This window comes from Melanerpes formicivorus, unplaced genomic scaffold (assembly GCF_026170545.1).
Source record: "Melanerpes formicivorus ecotype bairdi unplaced genomic scaffold, bMelFor1.0.p_v2 SCAF_4, whole genome shotgun sequence".
Classification (NCBI taxonomy): domain Eukaryota; kingdom Metazoa; phylum Chordata; class Aves; order Piciformes; family Picidae; genus Melanerpes; species Melanerpes formicivorus.
Window position 1 is genome coordinate 33,733,845 of NW_027142356.1, and position 27,660 is coordinate 33,761,504.

The 27,660-nt window shown below is 43.9% G+C and overlaps 3 protein-coding genes across 4 annotated transcripts in view; 1 reads left to right on the forward strand and 2 right to left on the reverse strand.

Annotated features, from left to right (window-relative positions):
* Positions 1 to 376: 376 nt before the first annotated feature.
* Positions 377 to 14,496, reverse strand: LOC137440862 (toll-like receptor 6). The gene is given in 3 exon segments (XM_068137562.1): positions 377 to 1,373; positions 1,375 to 3,876; positions 14,423 to 14,496. Coding segments are annotated over 2 exon segments (2,454 nt in total). The 5' UTR covers positions 3,783 to 3,876; positions 14,423 to 14,496; the 3' UTR covers positions 377 to 1,327.
* LOC137440863 (toll-like receptor 1) lies at positions 8,058 to 14,510 on the reverse strand. Its single transcript, XM_068137563.1, is given in 3 exon segments — positions 8,058 to 12,034; positions 12,036 to 12,244; positions 14,423 to 14,510. Coding segments are annotated over 2 exon segments (1,947 nt in total). The 5' UTR covers positions 12,170 to 12,244; positions 14,423 to 14,510; the 3' UTR covers positions 8,058 to 10,221.
* A 3,235-nt stretch (positions 14,511 to 17,745) lies between these two features.
* FAM114A1 (family with sequence similarity 114 member A1) overlaps positions 17,746 to 27,660 on the forward strand; it is a 40,574-nt gene continuing 30,659 nt past the window's right edge. Inside the window, exons 1-3 of one of the 2 annotated variants that reach the window (XM_068137566.1) lie at positions 17,746 to 17,866; positions 20,410 to 20,759; positions 22,194 to 22,281. In XM_068137566.1, coding sequence (XP_067993667.1) covers positions 20,418 to 20,759; positions 22,194 to 22,281 — 430 coding nt within the window. In that variant the 5' untranslated portion in view covers positions 17,746 to 17,866; positions 20,410 to 20,417. The remainder of the gene's footprint in view (positions 17,867 to 20,409; positions 20,760 to 22,193; positions 22,282 to 27,660) is intronic. The other variant, XM_068137565.1, reaches the window with a different exon arrangement.

A 27,660-nucleotide genomic window follows, 5' to 3' on the forward strand; every position in this document is an offset into this window, starting at 1 on the left:
TCCCTTTGTCTAAAATTAAGACTTAATAAAGATATTTAGCCCTTTTCTCCAGAGCTCTACACTGGGAGCCAGGCACCCAGCATCCTATTGCAACACCAAGTTAACCTGAGCTGGTAGGTGGGTGCAGAGCAGTGTCTCTACAGCTCTGGACACAAGGAAGCTCTTCCATAGCTTCCTGTGCACTGCTTCACCTAGTTGCCCTTACACACACCTGGACAGTGCTCAGTCCACTCCCTCCCCAAGTGCAGGATTACATCCTCTTATTGGCTTGCTCATCTCATGTGCCACACACCCTTGGCATCTGAGGGCTTTGCATTTCCATTAAGTATTACTACACAGCTCCTCATCACCGGTGAAACACCACCACAAAATTCAGTAACAGATGAAAAATGAGAGGTTTATTAGATTGTGACATTAAATCCAAAGACAGCAAATGATTAGGTGTGTCCTACCAACAAATACCATTAATCAGTTTGATTTTAGCAGAGAAGCTATTTGCCAGTGAAAGTTGATCCTTTTTCACCTGCATGATGATCCAAGGTAACAGAGTTCAGATAAAAGGGGATCCACCTCAGGACTTCAAGTTTCCATGCTTTAGAAAACAGGAAAACAAAGCAACCAAGGATAGCTCGATGTGATCATGGCAGGAAGCAGCAATATTATAAATATCTCATAAGTTCAGATATTAGCTATTAATTTGAAGCCAATGAGTAGTGAATTCCATAAAGTCATTACTTGGTAAGCAAGTCTAGGCAAGAGGGATTTTTCAGTACAGTAAAGGAGGAAGCATTAAGGAGGATTAATGGCAGCAACTTCTAGCTCTTAGCCAGGAAAGCCTCGGTGATGAATGGAAAGACTCCAAGAAGGGAAAGCATGCTGAAGGTCCTGGGATACTGTACCTTTGACATCTACCACACAAATGAGGAAAAGGCTTAAACAAGAGCTTTATGAGTCTTTAATTAAACCAAACAAAGAAGATCCTTACCACTTTAACCCCACAACACCCATGTGAAAACAAAGATTTAAATGCATACCTTGACAGTCCTGATGGCATTGAATGCAACAATAATTTTTGTTATTTTCAAATATGGTTTTCATTGGGAAAAATCTAAGCTCAATGCAACCCAAGATGACAAAAATAAGCATAGTCACTATGAAAATGTCTCTCTCCTCTTTCTTCATGATGGGCAGCTACAGAAGACTTCTGACTACTTTCATGACAAGAATAGGCAATAGCAATTTCTGTACATATCACAATGACATGTTGCTAAAAACTAGGAATACTGAAAAAAACTATTAAAAATTGATTTAATGCAAGACACTCCACTCAGTTATTCACATACTGACCTATACTGCTAGTAGAAGAAACATCACTGCTCCTCATGTGCTTCAAATGACATTGGCAGGTTAATGCTAATAGCTGCCCTCAGGTTAGCCCAGAAAAGAGCATGCTTGCCCCTCTCCTTCGGCCACTCCAGGTAGGTTCGCTTGGCCATCAGAGCCTTCAGCTTGTGATACCTGGCAGGGATCATGTACGGAGCAATGGGCTCCAGCAAAATGAGGATTAAGCTGTTGGAATTCTCACTGAACAACTTGTGGTGGGCAAAGTACAGCTCGTAGTGACACCACTCGCTCTGCACAAAGTTGGGGGACAAGACAAAGATGGACTTGTAGCTCTTCTCAATGCAGTTGACGATGTTCTCCACAATGCTCTTGCCAGGAACAAAGTTCCTCTCGTGCTGGCACAGGCGGATGCAGCCCTCCCCCTTCTCCAGGTGGGGGATCAGCTCGTTCTTCACCCACAAGGAATCGCGCTCGCTGTAGGAAATGAAGGCATGGAACTGCAGGGCGGTCTCCTGTTCTTGGGGCCGCTGGTGCCGAGCTCTGCGCTTCGTCTGCGTCCACTGCCACGTCATGCGCACGTACCACGGCACGTCCAGGTAGATGCACAGAAAGGCCACCACGGCCACCAGCAGCAGCGTCAGCAGCAGAGCTGTCACCAGCAGCAGCGCGGTGTTGCAAGCCAGCTCCGTCAGGTGGAAGTCCTTCAGCTGCGTGCCCCGCAAGCCCTGCGGGTACTCACACACGTACGCCGACGGCCAGTCGGACAGCTTCCCCCCGGAGCGCCTCTCCAGGCGGACGAAGTCCTGCAGCTCACACGAACACTTGAACGGGTTGTGCCCGGCCTGCAGCTCCCTCACCCTCGGGCAGCTCTGGAAGAAGTCGGCAGAAGGGCTGAGGATCAAATTCAGCTCCACGTTCAGCAGCTCCAGGGACGTAAAGCTGCCGCAGCCCGGCAGGTCAGCCAGCCTGTTGGAGGCCAGGTTCAGCTCCTTCAAGGCCTGCAGCTCAGCCATGCCCACGGGCACACTGGTGATCTGATTGTTCTGGAGGTCCAGTTTGGCAATGTTGACCGGCAGGCACTCAAACACGGCATCCGTCAGCTGGTTTGAGGACAGGTCCAGCTCTGCCAGAGCCTTGGCCCAGGGGCACTGCACTGCAGCCCCGTCGTGACTCAGCAGGTTGTTGCTCATGTCCAAACGTTGCAGCGACTTCATGTAGCTGGTCATGAAGCTTACCTTGCGAAGGCTCTCAAATTTGTTCCTCTTCAGAATAAGTGATTTGAGATTTGTCAGAGTGCCACAATTCTGGAACAACTCATCTGTCAGGGCATTGTGGGAAAAATTTAAGTACTGAAATGAGCTGGTTCTGTTGGGGCAGAGCATGTGGGGCATGTATGCATCATATATTGTCAAACTGGCAATATCCATCTCTGAGAACTCTCTGTAGAGGATCCCCTGGTTGAAATAATAGAGCTTATTACGAACGTGCTCCAAAGTCAGCACTTTCATGGAGCCCCTCAAAGAGATTAATTGTTCCAGGGAGCTTAATAAGGGGAGAAAGTCATGTTCTGTCAGCTCTGCCAGGGGTCCCCGAAAGGTCAGATTTCTCACAGTGAGATGCTCCACAGGTGAATACCAAATCAGCAGGAAAATTTGTAAAATGATAGCCCATTGTAAGTCCACAGTGTCAAGCACCAGAGCTGTTGTCTTGATTTTCTGCAGAAGTGCTAAGGAAGGAGCAGGGAAATCTTTGTAGCTCAAGGCATATCTTAAGTTAACTATTTTCAGGTTTTCTGAACTGCTCATTCCATCATACAAGAGGGAAAAGTTGAAGTTCTGGTTTGCTGCATAGACAACTTGAAGGCTTCTTGTGTTCAAGACTGTCAGACTCTGAGGCTCATACAGAGAAAAGTCTTCTAAGGTTAGGAAGACAGTGTGCAGCTGCAAATGTGTGATACACCTGAAGTCTGACCTTCGTATCATCCTGGCACTTAATCCTAGGTACTCCAGGTGAAACATGTTGCCAAATTCCTGACAGACAGGCACGGAGGTGAAGCTATTGAATGAAAGATCTAGATGTCTAAGATAGGCAAGAGTTTGACAGGAAATCATCAGCATGTTATTATGAGATAAATCTAAGTATTCTAGACCTTCATTAAAAATGAAGACATTGAAGTCAAGCTCAGTAATTCGATTATAAGAAAGGTTTAATACTTGAAGGCCAGAAAGGGAAATAAATTCTGAGACACTAAGTCCTGAGATCCTGTTATGGGATAAATCTAATATGCGAGTATGGACTGGAATGTTCTTTGGAACATTAGTTAGCAAACTGCTTGAATAATTTGCAATGAATTCATTTTCCACAGTTGACTGGATATTCTCCCACAGAGTGAAAGTAAAGACATAAGCAAGGGCATTGATATTTGTATGGGGTCCCATTATGCTTTCCAGGTTTATCTTGATTTTTCACAGTAACACAGAAGCATATATTGGTTTTCTGCTCCAATATGGCTCAGGGGTGACAAGTCCAGCCCTATGAAAAGAAAAGGCATGGAATTTGATGAAGCTGTCCAACTGTTGAATTTGCTTTTTATTACTGAAATTAAATTTGATATAAAAATTATTTCTTTTTTTCCCCTCTATAATCTATGTTCTTATCAATCCTCATCACCCCCATTCTCTAAGTCCAATGTTTTACTTTCTCAGCTAAGTAGACATTAGTCCTTTTCTAAGAGGAAGGCACTCAGTGATAAGCTAAAAAACCCCAAAACACAGAGATGGTAAGAAATGCAAATTTCTCAACAATCTGGAAAAACACAAAACCAGCACAAATAGACATTGATGCATTTAGGAGTAAAGGAGAAGACAACAAACCTCTGAGAACAGAACAAGCCTCTCAGCTGCTCTTTCCATACACCCCATGTCCACATACATCTGGGGACAGACCTCCAAAAGCCCTATGGACCCTCACAGGAACCAGTGCAAAAGCAACCTCTTCACTCAGAAGAGATAAAGGATATTCCTCTTCATGCAACAAAGACCCAGCACATGGCCATGCATCCCCCACCAGAGTAGCTGATCAGCTTTGTCTTTGCTGCAGCATAAAACACAGGAGTCCATTTTTCCAGCAAGCCAGGAATCTCCAGGAGGAATGACACTGCCTCATGAATATCATAATGCCAGTCTGGCAAGGAGCACAGCAACAGGAAAACCCCAGCAAAACCAGACACTAGATCTGAAGCAGTGGTACCCAAAAGATACTGACACTTGCAAAGACTCCTGAATATCCTGTGTCCTAGGAAATTTGCTATATTTTCCAAATGACCTCATAGTTGACAAAGAATCTTTCTAGAAACAGTGAGGAGCAACGAGTCTCATTCTAAGGATCCAAAAAAAAACCCAAACAGGGAGGGAAAGATCTTGTGCACATGGAAAATAGTCAAGCAAAATTAAAGTCTGGCCATGTCTTTCAACAGCCTACACAGATTTGGAGAGACATCATTCCTATCACAGAAAACCATCACCTGGCCATTACTATCTTGTTGTCAAGCATTTAACACAGCACACACACAACCTTGGGGACAAACTTCCCCAACCTTTTTTCCTGTGCTGATTTGCTGATTTTGTTGGGGGGGGGGGGGTCCACAAAAAAACCCAAAACACTAAAGCTCTAAAATTCTGCCCCTGTGTAATCTTTTGTTAAATACAAAAGTGGTTTGTTTGTTTTTCAGCTCTAGGTTATAATGTATGTCAGTCCCTAATAATTTGATTAACTGATATCAAAGCTCACCCCTTCCACTCCAAGTCTCTTACCAAGCTTAGTCAGGTCTGCTTTTAATTAAGCAAAGCAAAAATGTGTGTGATGCATCACCCAAAGCAATAAAAGGATAAATCAGTGAAGTATACATGTCTGCTTCAACAGAATCCAATTGGGAGGTCAAATTCTGCCTTCAGAAAGTTGTGCTGTGGCATCTGAGAAGAGGAATGAAAGTGAGATGGGGCTGTTCAGTCTGGAGAAGACAAGGCTCCGAGGTGACCTAATTGCAGCCTTCCAGTATCTGAAGGGGGCCTACAGGAAGGCTGGGGAAGGACTTCTCAGGATCTCAGGTAGTGACAGGACTAGGGGGAATGGAATGAAGCTGGAGGTGGGGAGATTCAGGCTAGATGTGAGGAGGAGGTTCTTCACCATGAGAGTGGTGAAGCCCTGGAATGGGTTGTCCAGGGAGGTGGTCGAGGCCCCGTCCCTGGAGGTGTTTAAGAGAAGGCTGGATGAGGCTCTGTCCAGCCTGATCTAGTGTGGGGTGTCCCTGCCCATGGCAGCGGGGTTGGAACTAGATGATCCGTGTGGTCCCTTCCAACCCTGAATGAAACTATGAAACTATGAAACTATGAGATGGCTGGTCAAAGTACTGTATCACTCAGAGGAAGAACCAGCACAAGGAAATCTGACCAGGCTTCCTTCAAAGGACAGCGGATCCTGTTCATCAGGGTCCAGGCTGGTAAAGAACCTCTTGAGTTAAGTAACATTTGATCAGGAGCTGTCTGGAGGATCTTCCCCCAGGGCAAGACGGACATGAGGAACGAAGCAAGAAATGTTCTAAAGGGAGAACAAAACAGAAAGATACTCTCTGTCCATGCTCCATTGCCAGATGAGTTTTAATTACTGCACAAGCTATGCAACAAGGGACAGAGAGGTGCAACAAAGCATATTAAGGAACAATAGTTTTTCCTCCAACCCTATTTTGTGATAGCATTAAGAGTTGGCAGAGTTAAAATTGCCATATTAAGCAATTTTTCCCCTTTTCTTCTTCGTTGAAATTCAACATTCAGATGAGCGTTTTCACTGAACTTTCGAAACACACAAATATTTTCCAACAGTGAAGCAACACCAGCACCTGAGTCTTGATGGAGTCCAAAATACATATAACACAAAGAAAAAAGGGAAAAAAAAAAAGGAAATAAAGGAGCAAATAAAATCCACCTCTTGCATGTGGAATTCATCTCCGAGGGAAGAACCCCCAAAAGTCCTCTGCATACTTTAACATCTTGAAAACAGAATTTCAAACATAGGCAGTCTTCAAGTTGGGCAGTCTCATATGAGATGCTAATTCTTTAATAATTACCTACCTCAGGAAGAAGAAAGAAGAGGGATTTCTTATGCAGGCTAGATGATCCTAAGAATTAATGGCATTTCCCTGCAGTGCAGGCATTAAGAGCACAGTGAAAGGAAACTTTGAACAGTCTAGACTTGAAGTACCTTTCCTTCTGTAATATTTACATAACTGGGGAGGGGGGAAATACAGGGGAAAACAAATCTATCTGCCCAACAGAATATTCACCAAGGCAAGATAGTTTAAATAATTCTGCATTTCTAATTTTATCTCTGCTTCTGAAGGTTACACAGGTGTTCTAGAAGTGCATCAACTGCATCTCCTCCTTTGCACACACAGAAAAGAGGAAGCAGAACCCTCAGTGCCACCTTCTCTTCATAACAAAATTTCTCACAGAGCTCTACCCCACTGCTGGAATGTGTCCAGAGTAGGGCCACAGGGATGATCAGAGGGCTGGAGCACTTCTCCTATGAGGACAGGCTGAAAGAGTTGAGGTTGTTCATTTTGGAGAAGAGAAGGCTTTGAGGAGACTTTGTTGTGGCCTTCCGATATCTGAAGGGGGCTTACAGGAAAGCTGGTGAAGGACTTCTTAGGGTGGTGGGTAGTGATAGGACTAGGGGGAATGGATCCAAGCTAGAGGAGGGTAGATTTAGATAAGATGTCAGGATGAAGTTCTTCACCATGAGGGTCGTGAGACACTGGAACAGGTTGCTTAAGGAGGTAGTAGAAGCTTCATCCCTGGATGTTTTTAAGGCCAGGCTGGATGTGGCTCTGGGCAACCTGATCTAGTGGAGGGTGTCCCTTACCCATGGCAGGGGGGTTGGAACTAAATGATCCTTGAGGTCCCTTCCAACCCTGAGAATAACTCAGGTAGCACATCGAGATGGCAAAAGGTGAGATCTCAAAACCTAGTATGACATCTCAAAACCTAGTAACCCACACAGTTCAAAACCTTGACAGGTCAGTGATTTTGACACTAGAGATGTAAAGCTGGTGGTTATCAGATGGCTATCAGGGATACCCCACATTGCAGTTTTCTTCACAAAATTACTAAGAAATGAACCAGACACAATACTCACAAATTCAGATGGCATTGGGTTGGAAGGGACCCTCAAAGGCCATCTTGTCAAATGCCCCTGCAGTCACCAGAAACAGCTCCAACTATGTCATGCTTCTCAGGGCCACATCAAGTCTGATATTAGATGCCTTTGGGGACGGGGCCTCAACCACATCCCTGAGCAACCTGTTCCAGTAATTTACCACTCTCATGTAAAGAGCTTCCTCCTGATGTCCGACCTAAATCTGTCCTGCTCCAGTTTAAAACCTCTGCCCCAAATAGTCTCTGATAGGAAAGCTGTAAAGAAACCATGAAGATAGAGCCATCTAGGGCCACCTGGGGATGGAGGAATCCAATAAAGCAGCCATTCAACTGGTGTTTTGAAGCAAGGCCTAGAGAGCAAATCAACCAAGCAGAGATGAGAGCATCGCAAAGGCAGATGTAAATAACCAAAGCAAACACTTTGCTCCTGTAAGCCTCCAAATTAACACAACATGCTTCAGTGAGATTAACTAGCAAGGCAGGAAAAAGCAGAGATGAATAAATGAAGGAAGATTTATTTAATATTTGTGAAGTATGTAAAGTATTCTTCAGGTATGAGCAAACTAGGGGGCAAGGGGGCTCCTGGGCCCATTCTGGATCTTAGTCTACTCCATAGGGTAGACTTAAGGAGAGTTCTTCCCTGAGGAGAGTTGAAGGCAAGAAGGCAGCCAGCTAAGGAAGCTGAGAAGTATGAACTTTTATTCAACAGAGCACTGCCAGTTATATTTTATGCTTGTATTAGATTCCTTTGAAACTTTTATTTTGCAATTACCTTTTCATGGTGTCAGAGAATGGTAGGGGTTGGAAGGGACCTCTGGAGATCACCTAGTCCCACACACCCCCTGCCAGAGCAGGTTCGCAGAGAGCAGGTTTTCATTTTTGTAAAGAAGACTTTAACCCTCTGCTTTGCTGGAAGAAAATAGCTGCTTTTCATTTTGCAATTGATGAGTAAGATAGTCCAAACTGAAACTGAACTGAAACCATTCTGCTGCCCTCAGTTCAGTGAATCTGAGCAATACTTTCCAGAAAATGCTGAGACATCCATGACCCATGACAAGACCAGGGATCATGCATGTTTCTTAATAAGCAGCAAGAGTCTGCTTGTCAGTCAATATTGTCTTGTCTTCAAGTCAAAGGAGTTCAGTTTCAATTTACTTTGTTACCAAGCAAATCAGAGTAGGATAATGAGAAATAAAACCAGATCTCAAAACCATCTTCTTCCCTCCCCTCCCTTCTTCCTGGGCCCAACTTCAGTACCAAATCCTCTATCTTGTCCCCGCTCAGTGGTGCAGTGGGGCAGGGTAAGGGGGTTGTGGTCACATCAGCACAGTGTCTCTGTCATTCCTTCCTCCTCAGAGGGAGAACTCCTCATACTCTTAACATGCTCCAGCATGGGGGCCCTCCCACGGAAGAGAGTCCTTCACAAACCCCTCCAATGAGTCCTTCCCAGGAGCTGCAGTTCTTCATAAACTGCTCCAGAATGGGTCCCTTCATGAGGTGCAGTCTTTCAGGAACAGGATGCTGCAGCATGGGCTTCCATCAGATTCATGGCCTTTTTTCAGGTGAAGCCACCTGCTCTGATGAGCGGTTCCTTCATGGGCTGCAAGTGGGCATCTGCTCCACCATTTATCTCCATGGGTTGCAGGGACTCATCCTTCCACCTTACTGCAAGCTGCAAGGGAATCTGTTCTAATGCACCTCCTACACCTCCTTCCTCACTGACCTTGATGTCAGCAGAGTTGTTTTTCTCACATCACACTCCTCTCTCTGCTCAAGCTTTTCACTTTCTAAATATGATAGAGTCACTTCACCTGTCAGTGATTGGCTCAGCCTTGGCCAGCACTCCCAACTTCAGGCTGAAGGACCTTTCAGCAGCTTCTCACAGGAGCCAGTCCTGTAGGCCCTCCTCCACTACTAAAACCCCACCACACAAATCCAACACACTCTTGACCAAGCAGTGACTGCCAATGAGCATTACAGTCGATTCCATTAATGTCTCCAAAAGAAAACCCAGCCAAATTGAAGCCTCGAGTGAAAACAAGAGGCTCACAGTGGTTCTGATCGTTCAGAATGTCTCACCTCTCATAGAGCCCCATTCTTTTCCTCTGAGTACCTTTCCCTTCTCCAACCCTCTGGCAGTAATGATACTTTGTAATATTTCTAAAGCTAGTGAAAAGCTGAGCTCTCTGTAGGGCAGCCCACACTGTGACAGGACTCCCAGTTTCCCTTATTCTACAGACTGCTAAAACACTTACACTTTCATTAGGCACATTTGTGGGGGTTGGAGGGTGCTTAACCCCTACATTATCAGTTCTGTATGTCAATATTATTTTGTAGGTAAGAATAGTATTCCGGCTAGTCACCAAGATGACTAGTTAAATGCCAGGAATCTGCTCTGATATGGTATCTGAGATTAGAACACATCAACACACTCCCTTTTCCTGATAACTGGGGTGCGCTAGCAGTTGCAGACTTCAGGGCAGAACCAGCTGCAGGCTCGTATCAGCAGGGTGTACAGCTACTTCCCAAACTGTACAGATAGTAAGGAACAGAAGGCAGCATGGACAACTATGTAGAAACAAGGTTCTGTAACATAAGTTTAAACACATTGACAACGATTAGACACCACAAAGTATTTATTGCTTCAACAAGAGAAAAAGAAACTTCATTAGAAAAACTCTATTTCCTCACACCTCCTTCCATCACCCATTGGCAGATTAATGCTAATAGCTGCCCTCAGGTTAGCCCAGAAAAGAGCATGCTTGCCCCTCTCCTTCGGCCACTCCAGGTAGGTTCGCTTGGCCATCAGAGCCTTCAGCTTGTGATACCTGGCAGGGATCATATGTGGAGCAATGGGCTCTAGCAAAATGAGGATTAAGCTGCTGGAATTCTCACTGAACAACTTGTGGTGGGCAAAGTACAGCTCGTAGTGACACCACTCGCTCTGCACAAAGTTGGGGGACAAGACAAAGATGGACTTGTAGCTCTTCTCAATGCAGTTGACGATGTTCTCCACAATGCTCTTGCCAGGAACAAAGTTCCTCTCATGCTGGCACAGGCGGATGCAGCCCTCCCCCTTCTCCAGGTGGGGGATCAGCTCGTTCTTCACCCACAAGGAATCGCGCTCGCTGTAGGAAATGAAGGCATGGAACTGCAGGGCGGTCTCCTGCTCTTGGGGCGGCTGGTGCCGAGCTCTGCGCTTCGTCTGCGTCCACTGCCACGTCATGCGCACGTACCACGGCACGTCCAGGTAGATGCACAGAAAGGCCACCACGGCCACCAGCAGCAGCGTCAGCAGCAGAGCTGTCACCAGCAGCAGCGCGGTGTTGCAAGCCAGCTCCGTCAGGTGGAAGTCCTTCAGCTGCGTGCCCCGCAAGCCCTGCGGGTACTCACACACGTACGCCGACGGCCAGTCGGACAGCTTCCCCCCGGAGCGCCTCTCCAGGCGGACGAAGTCCTGCAGCTCACACGAACACTTGAACGGGTTGTGCCCGGCCTGCAGCTCCCTCACCCTCGGGCAGCTCTGGAAGAAGTCGGCAGAAGGGCTGAGGATCAAATTCAGCTCCACGTTCAGCAGCTCCAGGGACGTAAAGCTGCCGCAGCCCGGCAGGTCAGCCAGCCTGTTGGAGGCCAGGTTCAGCTCCTTCAAGGCCTGCAGCTCAGCCATGCCCACGGGCACACTGGTGATCTGATTGTTCTGGAGGTCCAGTTTGGCAATGTTGACCGGCAGGCACTCAAACACGGCATCCGTCAGCTGGTTTGAGGACAGGTCCAGCTCTGCCAGAGCCTTGGCCCAGGGGCACTGCACTGCAGCCCCGTCGTGACTCAGCAGGTTGTTGCTCATGTCCAAACGTTGCAGCGACTTCATGTAGCTGGTCATGAAGCTTACCTTGCGAAGGCTCTCAAATTTGTTCCTCTTCAATATTAATGTCTCCAGTTGCATGAGTGTTTTACATTTTTGAAAGAGGAGATCTGTTAAATCATTCTTAGAAAAATTTAAGTGTCTTAAGGGGCTGGAAGAAGAAGGACACAGCATGTGTATCATCTCTGATTCAGCTATTGTCAAGGCTGCAACATTCATGTCTGCAAATATTCTGTACACGTCATCCTGTATGAAGTACAGATCTGTGATTAAAACCTTCTTCACTGTCACAGCTTTCAAAGAGGTACCTGAATAGTCAAAGTCTAACCTTGTGATATGCGACAGCTGTGTGAGCCTGTCAATACTCAAGTATTCCACAGATGAGTGCCAGACAGTCTGCAAAATTTTAATAAGAGCACTCCAGTCCACCGAGACATTTGTCAGTGTCAGATTTTGTAACCTGGAGCCTTGGCCGAAACGAGATACTAAAGCTATTAACTCTTTCACATTGCCATTTGTGATTTTTGACAATGACAGGCTTTCTGTTGTATTTTCTATCACAACCCAGTCAAAATCATCTTTGAACTGGTGATTGTTTGTATATGGGACTGGCAGACTCTCTGTCAGAATTGCCTTCTGGAAAATCATCAGAACCAGCTGCAAAGACTTCATTTTCCACAGACAGGCTGACATGGTTCCAGATGGTTAATGCAAACAGGCTCTTGTAGAGAAAAAAGTTTCTGAGAAATGTCATCCTTTCTGTTATGCTGCTTTCTGCTTCCTTGGAGATGGTCAATTCTTCTCTTACCTGTCCATCTTTGTCCTAATGCTGTAGAAAAACCAAACCCAGACTGTATCATTAAGTAGCTATCAGAAGCCATCACAGATTGATTTATTTTATAGTTCCCATTTTTCATATCTCTGTGACTTAAAAAGCAGTGAAGGCACTATCATTCAGGAGAGCCATTCTTTCAGAAGGGAACACCTCTATTTGGTAAATATTCTGTATTTAATATATGATGAGTCTGTTTCTTACAAACCATGTCTGATTTCAAAGCTGACTAAACTTTGCTGCTTACTTACAGAATTGTTGCCATGTTGCAATGCCTTATGAAGGCCTCCCACAACTGTATAATACAGAAAGTACAGTATGGCCATTCTCTCAAGATCCTCTTTTGAAGGACAGGTACTAGGCTTGGAGGCATCTCAAATGGTCTAGTGACTGTAAAACCTGGACTGCAATACTGGATGGAGGTTGAAAAGAGGGAATCAAAATCTGAATGCCTTTAGGTAGCTGAGAGTAGTCATTAGTATTTATTTGAATTCGGGAGACTGGGCCGAGGTGGGGTAGGGTGTTCTATATTTATGCTGTGGGAAAGTCCACAGAAGAGTTAGCTTCTGGTCTGGGCTTGAGTACCTCCTGAATTTAGACTCTGAAAGTGTAGTGACCCTGCGTCTAATTTGTGTATGCAGAGGACACCAAACACACACTGAAAATATTTGCATGCTACACAAAAAATACCCATCATAGAACCTCTGCACACAAAGTCTAGCCCTGATATAGGGACACTGACCTCAAATGTCTCTGTTGTGAAAGAGAAGCACAATTTTGAGCAAACCCATACACATGGCTTTGCTTTGGTCTTCTTAGTGCATGCCACTTTTCCTTCCTGAAGGTAGGAGCTTAGGGTAGCCAGTTACTCTTTAAGTCAGCCATTGTAAATATTGCCTTTAAGCTCCTTCTAGATCTTGCCATAAATCCACGGGACTGTCCTTCTGAAAGAGGAATCAGCATGAACTTAACCAGCATGTTTGTATGTGTAAATCTTGATGGAAAGCTGGTTTTTCCAGACTTCTGAAATATTTTTGTTTCCTCCTGTTACTTTTAAAGTGTAGTTCTTGTCTGCAGCTTTCCATAGTGTATACTCATGACTGCCTGAGCTTCCAACTTTCCCTTGATATTGGAATGGCTAAAATGGTTAAGTTTTTATTTCCAGTGTCTCTACAACAATTTGTAGTGACTCTACAATGTTGGATTAAAGCCACAACCTCGAGGACTACATCCTCCATACGAGTAACCATTCCACATGCTTTCTTAGAATTACATTACTGGGTCCAAAATGTTTGCTCTTCATCTAACACAGCCTATACTATAAACTCTCACAAGCACAACAAAAATCAGCCCACTGAGTTCTTCTTTTGTAAAGAATGCATGAAACTAGGCTTGGAAATCATCTAGGAATACTGGGGCGGTATGGCAAAACTTTTCCAGCCTTCTTCCAGCTTTTTCATGTGGAAAAATTATATGCAGTTTTATCATTGCAGCCCTCAAAAAGCATCAGAGAACAAAATGTAAGCAGCACCCTCTATCCTGTCCGTATGATTGTTTGGGCAACAAAGCAATAATCAAGCAAAATAAATAAACCTACTTTCAAATCATTAATTTCTTCTTAGGACAAAATGTCAGCAATATCCAGGGACCAGGCTGAAAGAAGGATATAATTCTTCCACATGTGCTTAATTTTCTTTCCCATTTCTATATCCTGGCATTCAGTCAAATTCCTTACATGTACCGTCAAAATCTCTTTAGAATATCCCATTAAGCAACAAAATTAACAACTGTTGTGACCCACTGCCCATGATTTGGGGGTAACCCTGGACAAATTATCCTTTATAGTCAAGAAATAATGTTTTATAGTCATAGCCCTTTTAATTCAGAAGTATTTTTAAGACTTCAATTTTGGCAAAAAGATGATTATCAAGATGTAAGCAGAGAAGCCATCCAGCAGGGTAAGCAAACCAAGATCACAGCAGGAAATTGTCCTGGTTTTTAAAGAGCAGGAGAAGAGATCATTTCTTACCCATACACTTGCCAGTATGTCCATACACTTGCTAATAAATAATCATCTATGGAAAACATGGCTCAACTCCAAACAAGATCCAGAATCTAAATCAGTTTTAGCTAACCAACAACCACATAAAAGCAATAAAATGAAAAGTTTCTCACCGGAAACCCCTGCTCTCTGGGGGGGGAAAATGGCCAAAAAAATGCACTCAGGAAAAGACGAAAAGAAAACTTTCTGCAACTCCGTCCGACTGTGTCACAACAGCTAGGAACGCCCAGACTCTTTATATAAATGTTTGAGCCACCTACTGCCAGCTCATGAAATGGCATTGGCTTTCCTCCAGATGTACATTCTACATAGACTGCTGTAATTCCCCATTATTTAACTGTCATTGAACTGTGTGTTTTCATGCTTTGCCAACAGGGGAACCAACTTTCTGTCTTCCTCAAATTAGTATCACAGAATCACACAATCGCCTAGACTGGAAAAGACTTCTAACAACATCAAATCCAACCATTAACCAAATACTACAGCTAACCCACGTCCCTTGGCACCACATATTCTCATCTTTCCTCCAGGGATAACGATTCAAACAGTTCCCTGGGAGGCCTCTTGCAGGGCTTGACAGTGCTTTCAGGGAAGAAATTGTTCCTAACGTCCAACCTTAATCACCCCTGGTGCAACTCAAGACCGTTTCTTCCTGTCCTGTCACTTGCTACTGGTGGAAACAGAGTATCTTTCAGGCAGTTGTAGAGAGCAAAAAGATCTCCTGTCAGCCTCCTCTTCTCCAGACCCCAGTTTCCTCAGCTGCTCCAATGTGAAAATAAGCACTTCTGAGCAAGTTTTACACTGAAATGGAAACATTTTACTCTCTGAACGTAATAATGATCTAAGTCTATATGCATTATTCTGATTTTTTGTTTTCCATCAAGCTACACCAATTTAGTTGTCAAATTCTTATCAAGGCCAGATTATAAAAGCACTGTTTGTCTTATTTTAATTTTTATTTAAAGGGAATGGAAAAATAATCTCTCTTTCCTGCTCCAGCAGTGTTGTGATTGGGTTAAACAGTGGACATGGAAACAGAGAACTGACTTTGCCTCCAGCACCGAATGCTCAGACACTTGGGTTATTGTCCTGACAAAGACACAAACCAGTCTCTCTTTATGTCTGTATAATGTTGGTCAGAAATTCCATCTTAGCTGAGATCTAAACGCAGAACTGCCACACTACAACCTACCTTTCTGGGTTAGCACAGTAACACATTCACTTAGCATCTCAATGGTTCAAGAAGCAAAGGAAATAATCTTTCGAACTACTTTTTCACTTTACCTCTCATTTGGTACATCATATTTAATTTTCAACTCCAAATAAAAAGCTAAAAGGCTAAAAAAGGAAGGAAACATAGGACAGGTAGTGACAGAATATGGAGCATTCATATTCTCTGCTTACCAATGCAGTCACTGGAAGATTCATATATTCCTGAAATGTTATGCATACCTCTGTGTGTTGTTAAAAGTAGCCAAAAGTACTTGTTTCTTTCCATCTCCTCTTTATATTTATCCATTTACTATAAAGCATTTTTACTGAAACCCATTAGGAAGACGACAGCAACCAACTTCAGTGAAATCTGAGATGAGTGGAAGTATTCAGTCTCTATTGCTCACTTATTCCAAACCCAAATACACCGAACGTGAAACGGATCACCAAAAAGTGAAAGAAAAGTAGAAAATGCAAGGGCTACATTCAAGAAAGTTATTTAGGAACTTTGGAAACAAATACATCACTTCTATCCCAGTAGGCAGCCAAACACATTCACGTACTTAGAATGTTAATTTCATTCTGAAGTAATAACTTTATATTACAGTAGTGATTAACACTGCCTCGCAGTTCTAAAACATGCATTGCCTTGCACAGAGTCTGCAGAACAGGCAGGGCAAGATCCACTATGGTCAAAATGACCATCCATCATGGGGAAAAACAATCTTTGGCTATTGAGCTTCATCTGTCTTGATTTCTCCTGAGACACTGCCCTTACGCTTCCACAAACTGCACTGAAAAGCAGAGAGAAATCCCTAGGGCCACTCTTGAGTTAATTTTCAATAAATACTTCTAGGCATGAATAAAATAACTTAAAAGATGCTAGAACTACTGGCATGACTCAACAGTTCATTTCTTATTGTTATGCCATTGAAATAAACTTATTATTTAGTGAAACAAACATTAGTTCTGCTATCACCTACCTTAATGGGACACTTCAGAGACTTCTGCCTGATAAACATCTAAACCACATAGTGTGATCTCACTTACGAGAACTGGGGCTTTGCGACCTCCTATAGCAACTCTTCTGTCTGATTCACAACAGGAATTATTTTGCTTCCTGTGGCAACAGTATTTCTCTCATCAGCAAAGGAAAGCTGGTGATAGGATGATGTATTGTGGAATTGACTTTTATCACAGTAAAATTGCATGCTACATCTTAAAAGTAAGTGTGAAAGAGGAAAGGATAAGAGGAACTAGGCAGACAAGAATTTTTTGGACAAGAGCTTGCAATACCCCTGTTCAACCAAGTATTTCCTGCTTGGTTGCAGGCACCCAGCGCTGACACTTACTGGAACTGTGTATACACACTTCCCAGTTTCTTTCAGCAGCATTTCCTGTTAGAGTCTACAAGGAAGGTGAAAAGTGGCGTCCAAAAAGCTCCATCTCAGTTGTTTAATTCTGCAACTCCTCACTTCAGTAGGTGGTTAGCTGCAGCTCTGAGGATTACGTTTGATAAAAACAAAACAAAACAAACCAAAACAAAACAAACCGACACCAGCTCAGTGACTAGATTGGTTTATACCTCAAATCACAGACTCGTAGAATGATAGGAGTTGGAAGGGATCTCTGGAGTTCATCAAGTCCAACCCACCTGCCAGAGCATCCAGAACAGTTTGCACAGGATTGCAGTGCCCACAGATTGCAATGTATTGAGATCAAGTCTCCAGAGAAGGAGATTCCATAACCTCTCTGGGCAGCCTGCTCTAGTTAGTGCTCCGGTACTCCCAATAGAAAAGTTTTTCCTTACATGACAACTGCTGTGTTGTAGTTTGTACACGCTGTCCCTTGTCCTACCACTGAGCACCACTGAAAAGAGCCCAGCCCCGTCTTAATTATAGAATCGTAGAATTGTTTCGGTTGGAAAAGACCCCTCAGATCGTCACCTATCATTCCTGGCGGTATCCCCAGCGGGGGCCCGCCACGCCCGCCGGGAGACCACTGCAGCCGGCAGGTTGTCAGCCCGCGCACCGCTGTCCCCTCCGCCGAGTGGAGCCGCAGGACACATAATGGCGGCCGGCGCGGCTCGCATTAGACGGTTCAGCGCTGCCGCCCCAGGCCGTAGTCGGCTGTCCGGGCGCGGCCTCAGAGCCAGGGGCCGCCTCAGACAGACGGAGGGAGAGCGAAGGAAGAGCCAGTCAGCCAGCCCCCCTCCTTGCCTCCTCCCCGCGGCCCGTCCGACCGGCGGCTGCCCGGCCTCCTCCGCCTCCTCCCCCCGTTGCTGCCGACGTGGCGGGGCGGAGAAGGCGAAGGAGGGGGCGAGCCGGCAAGGGGACTGCTGATCGGTAAGGAGCAACGGGATTTCTTCTTTTTCTGCCGCTTTTGAAACTGGCTGTGGGCTCCTCACTAATAGCGCTACCCCAGAGAGGATTTCGAAAAGAAAAGAGTTAAAAAAACAAAACAAAACGGAAGGGGGAAGTTGTGGCCGCTGCGGGTTTGAGGGAGCGGCGCTCCGGCAGCTCCTGCCGTGCCCGGGGCGCAGGGCAGGTGGCAGAAGGGCAGGGGGAGCTGGCGGAGGCAGCGCCTCCGCGCCCGCAGCGCGAAGTGACGGCAGGCGTCGAGCCAAAGGAGAGCGCGGTGCCGCCGGCCACAGAAAGTTGTCCCTCAGGGAGGCGTTGATCAAGGAGCCTGTGGGCGGCCGGGCTTTGCTTTCGAGGCGGGATGAAACCGCTCAGCGGCGGGGCGGCAGATGCCACCTAGCCACGGCGGGAACTGCCGCCTCAGCTTGCCCCTGAGGGGCGGCCGGTCCCGCTGGCCGCTGCCCGCCTCAGGGGCGGCTGGTGTCTGCAGGCGGGGTGTGCGTTTGGACTTGGCATCTCTCTCCTGAGCTGTCTGTAGGCAGTAATACCCCTTGGTCAGAGTTGTCCGAGCTGACTTAGATCAGTGTAGCCTCACGCAGTGCCAGCTTGATTGACGGTTTCCCCCCAGGTCCAGCACGGCGTGTGGGTTCTGACAGTTACAGTCATTTGCTATTACCTGTTGTTACCTTCTGTAAGGTTTAGCTAACAGTTGCCAGGACCTTGGCCCGAACGGACCACAAAGATGACCTAGCCATGCAAAAATTCGTGTATACATGTGTAGAAGCATAGAATCGTTTTGGTTGGAAAAGTCCTTTAAGACCATCTAATGGGACCCTTTAACAATTGTTGGACTTCTCATTCAGATCTAATCACCAAACAAAATCATGATGCATGCATGCATAGATCGTGCAGGTTTTGGTAGAGGATCCTCATATTCCACCATAGAATTCGGTTTACAGGTACAAACTTTGTCCTTAGCTGCTGCTGCCCATCACACAGCAAGTACTGATAAAGCAAGGGCAACATTTACCTACACTAAAGCATTTGGAAATATTTGCTATATTTGTGACAGAAGACTGCAAATACTTGTGGCAAATGCAAGGATTCTGACTTGTAAATGAATGTTTTCTAGAGGCAATTAAGCAGAGGGATAAGCTAAAGAAATGTAAGCGGTGCCAAGTGCTGATTTGTTTAGTTTGTTTCTCATTCATTGATTCCCAAAAGGATGGTTTTGGAACTCGTCAAACAGCTAATCCACATTCGGGTTAGATAAACAGGCTGCTGAAGCCACAGATGTGCATAGTTCTATAGAATTTAATAAAATAAACTAATTTAAATACATGCTTCTCAGGCAGATTTCTCCTAAGTCCAAGTTACATTTTAATTTTTGCCCTTTTTTTTACTTACTGTTCTTCAGTCTCTTAGAACCTCAGTCCTTCATAAGAGGTACAAAGCTTTGAGCCAGATTTAATTAATACAAGAGTCACTGAAAAGACAACATGTACAGAGAGGACTGTGGGTTTGTTTTATGCCATTGCAACTCAGCATATAGTCAGGAGCTTGCAATGACAACTCTTTATCAAGAGTTGTCATCTGAGTCCCAGACATACTGTTGCTGCCAGCAAGTGGTGGTAATCACTGTAGAGTAGTTCTGTTCTTTTGGACTCCACCGGTGCCACTTCTTAATCAGCTGCAGAGCTTAATGGCCATTTCTTTCCCTTCCTGGATCCTCAGCCTGATGACTGCACAGTGGTGGAAATTAACTTAGAAACAGAAGGTTGCATTGAAAGAAAATGAGTAAGTTAAACTTGTTCATAACTTATCCAAAACAAACAAACAAAACCCAAACAAAACCAAAAAATCAATAACTGTACCTCATGCAAGTTTACTTTGTCTTCAAAACTGAGGTTTAATCACACAGTTGGAATTTTAGGAACAGATGAGAACCCAAACAGTAAACCTTTGAGACAAGTGATGCAGAAATGGTGTGAGCAATGAATGCTTCCTGGTTTATGAAATGACTGCAGGGACCGTGGCCTGTCACGTTCTCAGATTGTGCCTGTTCTCTAATACATAAATATCCTCACAGTTTTAGTCAGGCTGTGTTTGTCATCCTCCTCTCCATCAGTCAGCAGGCCATAGGAACCTGTGTATGTGAAAATGATGAGTAAGAGTTGCCTGGCTGTTGCAGCTCAGTGGCCTTTCATATTATCCTGTTCCCCAGTGGTCTTCCATACACATCTCATATGGAACTAACCATGTGGAAGCTCTTAGATTTGACTTTTGCAGATAAATGAACATCCTTTCTTCCTCAGCAAACCATATTTTGGAAAACAGTAATACTGCTCTTCATACTTGAATGAGATCCTGCAAGGTGATACCAGGCCTGGCATGGCGTATGTGCCACACATCTCCGTGCTTCGGGAGGCTCTGTTGTTTTTCAGTGCTAGGTGATGGTAAATGCTGCATATTTTGTAGTCATTCAAGTGTCTATGGAACCTGAAAGACAATTTATTTTCTATATTCAGAACTGAAAATGTCTGAAGACACGTTTGATGGCATCCCATCTGAAGAAAAACTTGAAGGCACAGAAGTGCCCAGCAATGAGGTATTGCATCACAAGGCAGTAGCACACCTTGGGGAAGCTGAGATCTTGAATGAGTCTTCGCAAGATGAATGTGGACAGACTGCTCAGAGTGCCAGTAACAGACAGGAGGGAGATGTATTTATTCAAGAAAACCCTTTGACTGAAAAAGTAATTGAAAGCCTGCCTTCCAGTGGAGAAGCAACTGAAGATGTGCCCACTGACTGCAGTGAGACTGTAAGCCTTGATGCAGAACCTGAATCTGAGGAAACACTGCACGCAGAAAGCAGTGCAGTAAGTAAGACTTCCTTTTCCCTCCCTGCTTTGTAAGGACAGGATTTTGTACACTGTTGATACTATTTGTCACAAAAGCTCAGGGAGTTACAGAAGCACAGAATCACCAAGGTTGGAAATGACCTCAAAGATCATCAAGTCCAACCTGTCACCACAGACCCCATGACTAAACCACTAAAGTGCCACGTCCAATCCCCTCTTGAACACCTCAGAAAACATACACAGGAATAAAATAAACTTCAAACCAAGCTTCTGGGAACTAGAAATAGTTTAATTTCTCTTTTTCAGTACAACATTAGTGTGGTCTTTCTAGCCTGGTGGCAATAAAACTATGCCAGAACTTAAGCCTTATTAAGAATCTAGTCCATTTTTTATGGATATAACGTTCCTGTGAGTTTGTTAGCTGGCTTTCTGTACAAATCTGCTTCATTCAATTGACAGGATGAACCTAGAGAAGGGCAGGATTTAATCTGCATATGCAGCACTGAATCTTACACTCACTAATTTTCAAGTCACTGACTGTACAAAAACAGTCTGTGTTTCACAAGGCTTGCTGAAACAGCTGCTAGTTTTTGATTTGTTCTAGGCCAGTAGTTTTTGATTTGTGATCCACAGACAAAGGTCCTTTGGGATTCCTGTGAGTAATTGCAGGAAGTTAATAAAGAAGACTGGGACAAACAAGGCTTTTTAATAGTCTATACAGCATCCAAATCTAATATATGCTACATAGCTGAAGGTGTTTTCATCACCACTGAAAATTTCCCAGCATCCACAAATTGGAAAAGGTTAAAGCCACATTGTTTTAGTCCTTCCATCCGTGATCCCCTCCACAGGGATCTGCTTCATGCAGAGCACTCTTGAAATGCTTATATGTTTGAGTTGACTGTGTAGGGGTGATATATTACTGGGGACTTTCTTGAGACAGGAGTTTCGTAGTATTTCATATGGAATACTGATAATTGCTCAACACCAGACATTAATGAATAAATAAAAATGTTCCTCTGGCTGTGTTTTTATTGAACTCAGTTTTTAAGACTTCCCTGTGCACCTCTACTGGGTTACACCTCTGAGAAGACTCAGGCAGATAAGCCTCTAACTCTGGGTCCCAGTAGAACTCAGAAAAGAGATGAATTTCTGCTTCCTCCTAATAACAACCCTAATAAACTTGCATGGCTTCACAGAATTGGGTGCCTTAAAGAAATATTAGGATGTCTATAAAAACAGCCCTGGAGTTTTAGGTGCTGTCAGGAGTAGGCGAACTAAGCTTCTCATTCTGTTTTATTGTGCACTGAATCTTGAACTCCACACAATACCCAATCTATCATCATTTATTAAATAGCAGCCTTTTTTTGCCTGACAGGTCCTTCATATTTCCTCCTGCCTGTGGAAAAAAATGAATTTTAGACACTGGAGTAATATTTTTGTTCCTTATAGGCCACAGACTCTTCATCTAAAGCAAGTAGATGGGGAGCTTGGGGTACCTGGGGAAAGTCTCTCCTGTCATCAGCTTCTGCCACCGTGGGTAAGTTTTCAGTAAAGTATGTAGAAATAGATTGTAATTGTAATGTTTTATTAAACAGATTGATGTTGTATCTTAAAAACTTATACTGTCCTGACATGCTTGGCAAGCCTGTTGTTTTATAATAGCTTCCTATTATTTAGGTCCTTCCTAAATTGTCAAAATGTTTCTTTGGGTCAGATTATGGACAAGACACTAGGCTTGTTTGTAGAAGTCAGTGAATTACTTCATTGTGGCTTCTTCCCAGAAAGGATACATAACCTGGTACAATTACTGTCAGCCAAAGCTTGTAGATTTGGAAGTCAACACGCTCCAACCCATATTCGTGCAGATGCATGTTGGTGGTTTAGACACCATGACTTCTATCTATACCATGTGAAGTCACTCCTCATAAATCATTCCAGCTTCTGCTGACACCCAGTGAAACTGTTAAGCTGTCACACCAGCCTTCAGAAACAACATACTGACCTGATGTAGTCCTAACCCAACATGGAGCCCATACCCTCTTTCTCTCTACTCTCATTTCCAGTAATATGTCAATACAGAATGTCCTTGTGAAGACTTCAGGTAAAATTTACTCATTACACATTAAAACCTTACAAAGAAAAAAAGCAAAGCATGCAAATACCTAGTGACCAGTGGGAAATCATCTCTCACAAAACAGCTACTGAGCTGTTACCTAATCAGGGCTCATAAAGGATCCACAAAACACCTTCACATGATGAAGCTAGGAATTCAAATTAATTACTTGTTACAAAAAAAGGATTGCAAATGAAGTAAGGGCTGGATTTTCAGCAGGATCAGTTTGCAGAGTCCTTAATTTGGTTCACCATTTGATCACCCAAATTGTGGGTGTAAAGGGGTTGGGGGCAGATCCTCTGCCCACCGAAACCATCCTCTGCTACCAAGAAATGTGCTGGGTTGAGGCAGCCCCCTTCCCCACCTCTGGCAATAATAAACACTCAGACAAACGGATTGCAAAAGTGATGGAAAGTTTAAATAGAAAGCAGTGAACTTTTACAGAAAAGCAAAAGCAGAGTGACAAAGAAAAATCCTAAAGCAGACCCAGAGAGACCCCATCCCCACCTGAGGGTACATCCGAGACCCTCAGGGCTCCTTCTTCCCCCTCCCACTGCTAGGCTAGTCTCAGCTGGCCAGATCTGAGACTGCCCATCCCCCCGTGGCCTTGGGCCTAGCCAGGCCCAAAGCCAGGAGACATCTCCCCAGTTACCAGCTGACGGAGGAGGAAGAAAAGAGAACATGCTAGACTCCGCACTGCATCTTATAGTGGTGCAAAGGATTGTGGTATGAAATACTACATAATTTCCTGTGTCCACCCCTCTGGGCTGGACTTCTGGACACAGGAAGTAAACATTGCAGGGGGGCACCCAGCTCAAACTGTAACAGGGGGAATATGGGAAATAATGGGAACACACAGAACATGCTGGTGGGGACAGGGGCAGCTCAGCTAGCTGTGGAACTGCTTAAGTGTTCTCAGCTTTTATTTAACCTTTTCCCATTTCCTGGAATCTACATCTTAGATTTCCTGACCCTGGGACCAGGGTAGGGTTGAGTTCCCATATTACTATCGAATAATCTTGGATCTGACTTCTTTTAATGTATTAAATACAATAGCCTTTGAATTAATCAGAAATCAACTGTACATTCTTCTGTGTTCAATGAACCCAAGAGAGCTTGGAAGGCCCCATAGAAAATCTCAGGTTTGTTCCAGGAAATTAATGCAGCAGGTAATATTTATATTCCTGCTATAGAGGGCTTATTTCCTAGCTGTTTGTTATGGAAATTCCTGCTTGATCCTGTGATGTATTTATTGTCTGTCACTGTCATAGACAGGATGTGGGACTGCATATACCATATATCTGCTTCAGTGTGATAATTCCTAGTGAGAGAGAAAAAAAATAACCCTAAAGCCACTGGGAATTTCTGTAAGCTTTCTTCTTTTTATTAAATATTTATTATTCCCCTTCAAGATATTCCATTTAATACCTGAGCAATTCAACCAACACTTCATCTCCTATTCTACATCAGAAAGTATGTTTGCCATGATCCAGTCCATTTTACTGATGCTTATTCCTTCAGAGTAGCAAATGGTAGAAGTAAAGCAGCTTTCTTGGATTTAAAGTTAACAGCAGCACCTTTGGTGTGTGAATTTTCTGTCTCTTTGTCGTTATCTTTGTACACCACAGGTGCTTGTCTGGTTGAGCATGACAAATGCTTACGACTCCTTACACTTTCCTTCAAAGTTCTACTTTGTAAAAAGTAGCAGAAACCGACTGAAGTGGGCTTGATAACATCTTAAAGGCCTAACCAAATACATTCAGCTTTTAGCAGATAGTATAATAGGACAGCCCAGGTCACCTCAAAAGATCATCAAGTCCAGGCTTTTGTGGGAAAGGGTGTCTAGCTCAGATTACCTACCCCCTTGTCATATCTTGAGAACCTCCAGCAGCGGGGCCTTTGCTATCTTCCTGGGGAGGTTGTTAAGTGAATGATCACTTTTAGTGATCACTCTTTCTGACATTCCTTTCTCTTTGAGACTCAGCTGAAGTGATTGTTCCAAGGATCTTTGTCTCGGTGTCCTTCAATCCCTGATTTAGAGCTTCCAAAGAGATTAGCATTTTTTTTCTGCATAGCTATAATTTGTCTAGCATAGCTGATTTGAGTTAGTAAAGTAGTTACATAGAAATTACATAGATATTACATAGAATAAACCAGGTTGGAAGAGACCTTCAAGATCATCGTGTCCAACCCATCAACCAATCCAGTCCACCTAAACAGCTAACTCATGGCACCAAGCACCATATAATTTGTATCTTATCTCTTTAACTAACTCTGAACTTATGGCTAGTGATTGTTTTGGTGATGGCTTTGTATTCTAAACAAAATGACCGTTGACTTTGAACTTACTTTGACATTATTTGGCTCAAGGTGCCCACCAGAAAGCAAATTTGATACTCCTTTAGACAACAGAATCTGTAATGCTTTTGGATTAATATCAGTCACTGCCTGAACCATGCTTAGTGCTTGACACTAGATGTCACACTAAGAAAATTATTGAATCAGCTTCCTAAATGAGGTGAAGAGGTTTTTGTTTTCCTAAAGTGCAGGAAATTTGGTTTCCCCCTTTGTGAAACTGCAGTGGATGATGAGATGGGAGAAGTAGGCTCACTGTGATCTGGAGACACAACTTGTGCTTATTGTCAGCATTTTACCTTCTTCCTTTTAAATTATATTTTTTTAGTAAATCAGCAATTGCACCATCCAGTCTTTTAGAAGCAGTGTTGATAACACTCTGCTGTAGCAGTGGGTTGCACTTGCAGCTCAGCCAAACTAATGGTTAGCAGCCACTGAAATGTGTGGTGCTGTACCTCTCTTCTCCCTGCATGGTTCTTCCTTCTCCCTGTGCCAGCACGCATGTTCCTCTGAGCTCCCAGTAATCCACTTCAGGAAACTAAACTGCCATAAGTATGAGAATGGTACTTCAGGACATGATTTAGTGGGAATGGTGGTGTTGGGTTGATGGTGGGGCTTGATGATCTTGGAGGTCTTTTCCAACATTAATGATTCTGTGATAATTCTAGAGGAGAGAAAAAGCCATTGTTTGCCTCTTCAGTTCCTTGAAGCAACTCACTGAGATAAATGGCAGGGCAAGCAGAAGGGACACATGGAACATGGAAGGAGCAGAACTTCCAGTACCAGCACCAAGAAGCCATTAGGTCAGCTTAGCTGTGACAGCAAAACTTTTATCCCCAGGGCTTAAGTGAGGCAAAATATATTCTTAGTTTTTACTCAAAGCTTGTGACTTCTGTTTTCACAAACAGCTTTTATGCTTAAAAGCTTTCCTGCTTTTTGGGTTTTTTTCCCAGTTAAGCTATCTGCTAACTTTATGAAAGTTCCTGCTTTCTCCTGCAAGCCTTGCCTTTCATACATTGTATTGTTTTATATGGATGAATCATAGCATTCTCTGCTATGAAGATTAGCTGAGGCAGCTGGGGCTGTTCAGCCTAGAGAAGAGAAGACTCCAAGGAGACCTTAGAGCTGCTTTCCAATATCTGGTGGGATCCTACAGGAAGGCTGGAGATGACTTCTCATAAAAGTGTCTAGTAGACAGGGCAAGGGGAAATGGTTTGAAGCTGAGGGAAAGTAGGAATCTTAGGAAGAAGTTCTTCAGTACAGAGGTGGTGAGACTCTGGAATAGGCTGCCCTGAGAGATTGTGGATGCCTCCACCCTCAGGGTGTTCAAGGCCAGGTTGGATGAGACCTTGAGCAGCCGAGTCTAGTTGAGAGGTGTCCCTGCCCATGGCAGGGAGGTTAGAGTAGAAGGTCTTTAAGATCCCTTCCAGTCTAAGCAATTCTGTGATTAAGGTGCTTAAATGATAGGGCTCAACAAGCAGCACTTCCAAGCAAAGCCTGTTCCATGTCATGTGGTATTCATGTGCTTTTCTCCATGTAAGTTTGGGTTTTTTTACCTCTAGTGCCATTGGTAATACTAACATCTTACAATAAAACATCTTATAATAAAACATCATATAATAAAAGTTTTTAAGAAGTAGACCCCAACTTTTTCATTTATAGGGTCTCTGAAACTCATACTGTAGGGCAACTTCATTCATCTTTCCCATCCATTGCTTGTGATTAATCTGCTATCTTGGTTATTTTATGCTTGTGTATATTCCTCATCTAGGTCTTCACCTAGTAGAATGGTACATGGAAATGTCAAACACATATAATTCTTCCTGGTATGCTGAAAACTTTCTCTTGTCAGTATGACAGAATGAAATGTTACTTTTGATGTTACTGTGTTCATGAGCTTGGAAATTATTACACCTGTAGCATCACATAGCTTAAACTGAAGTCTGTGTGGAAAGGAAATGCAAATGTAGTTACTCCTGATTTACAGACCAGATAGCATAGGGATTTTCAGAATCTGGCCAGTGTTTTTGTTCTAATTACAAGGAAGAGAATTTTTCTGAAACCTTGAAATGGCAGTAGGGTAGCCTAACAGTGAGCACAACAACATCCCATGTTTTAGTGTACAAACCCAGAGCACAGCTGGCTTTTCCTCATGTCTGTATTTTACATATTGAAGTGATTCCCCCAGCCATCTGCAGGTTCCTCAGACAGGGTCAGATGTAAATTAAAGACCTTGGTCTGTGTCTTTAACTTGAACCAGATGAAACAAAATCTCAAACTCTTCATTCCTTCCCATCTGTACCACTGAAGCGGTTGATAGGGAGTTCTAGATTGACAGGGGACAGTGATTTCTGGAGGGAATGGTTCAGATTTCAGACATGCTGAACTGCCCTCTGGAGGTGTCTGTGGCCTCTTTCAGTTCTGCACAGAATCTAAAGCTGCTAAGCT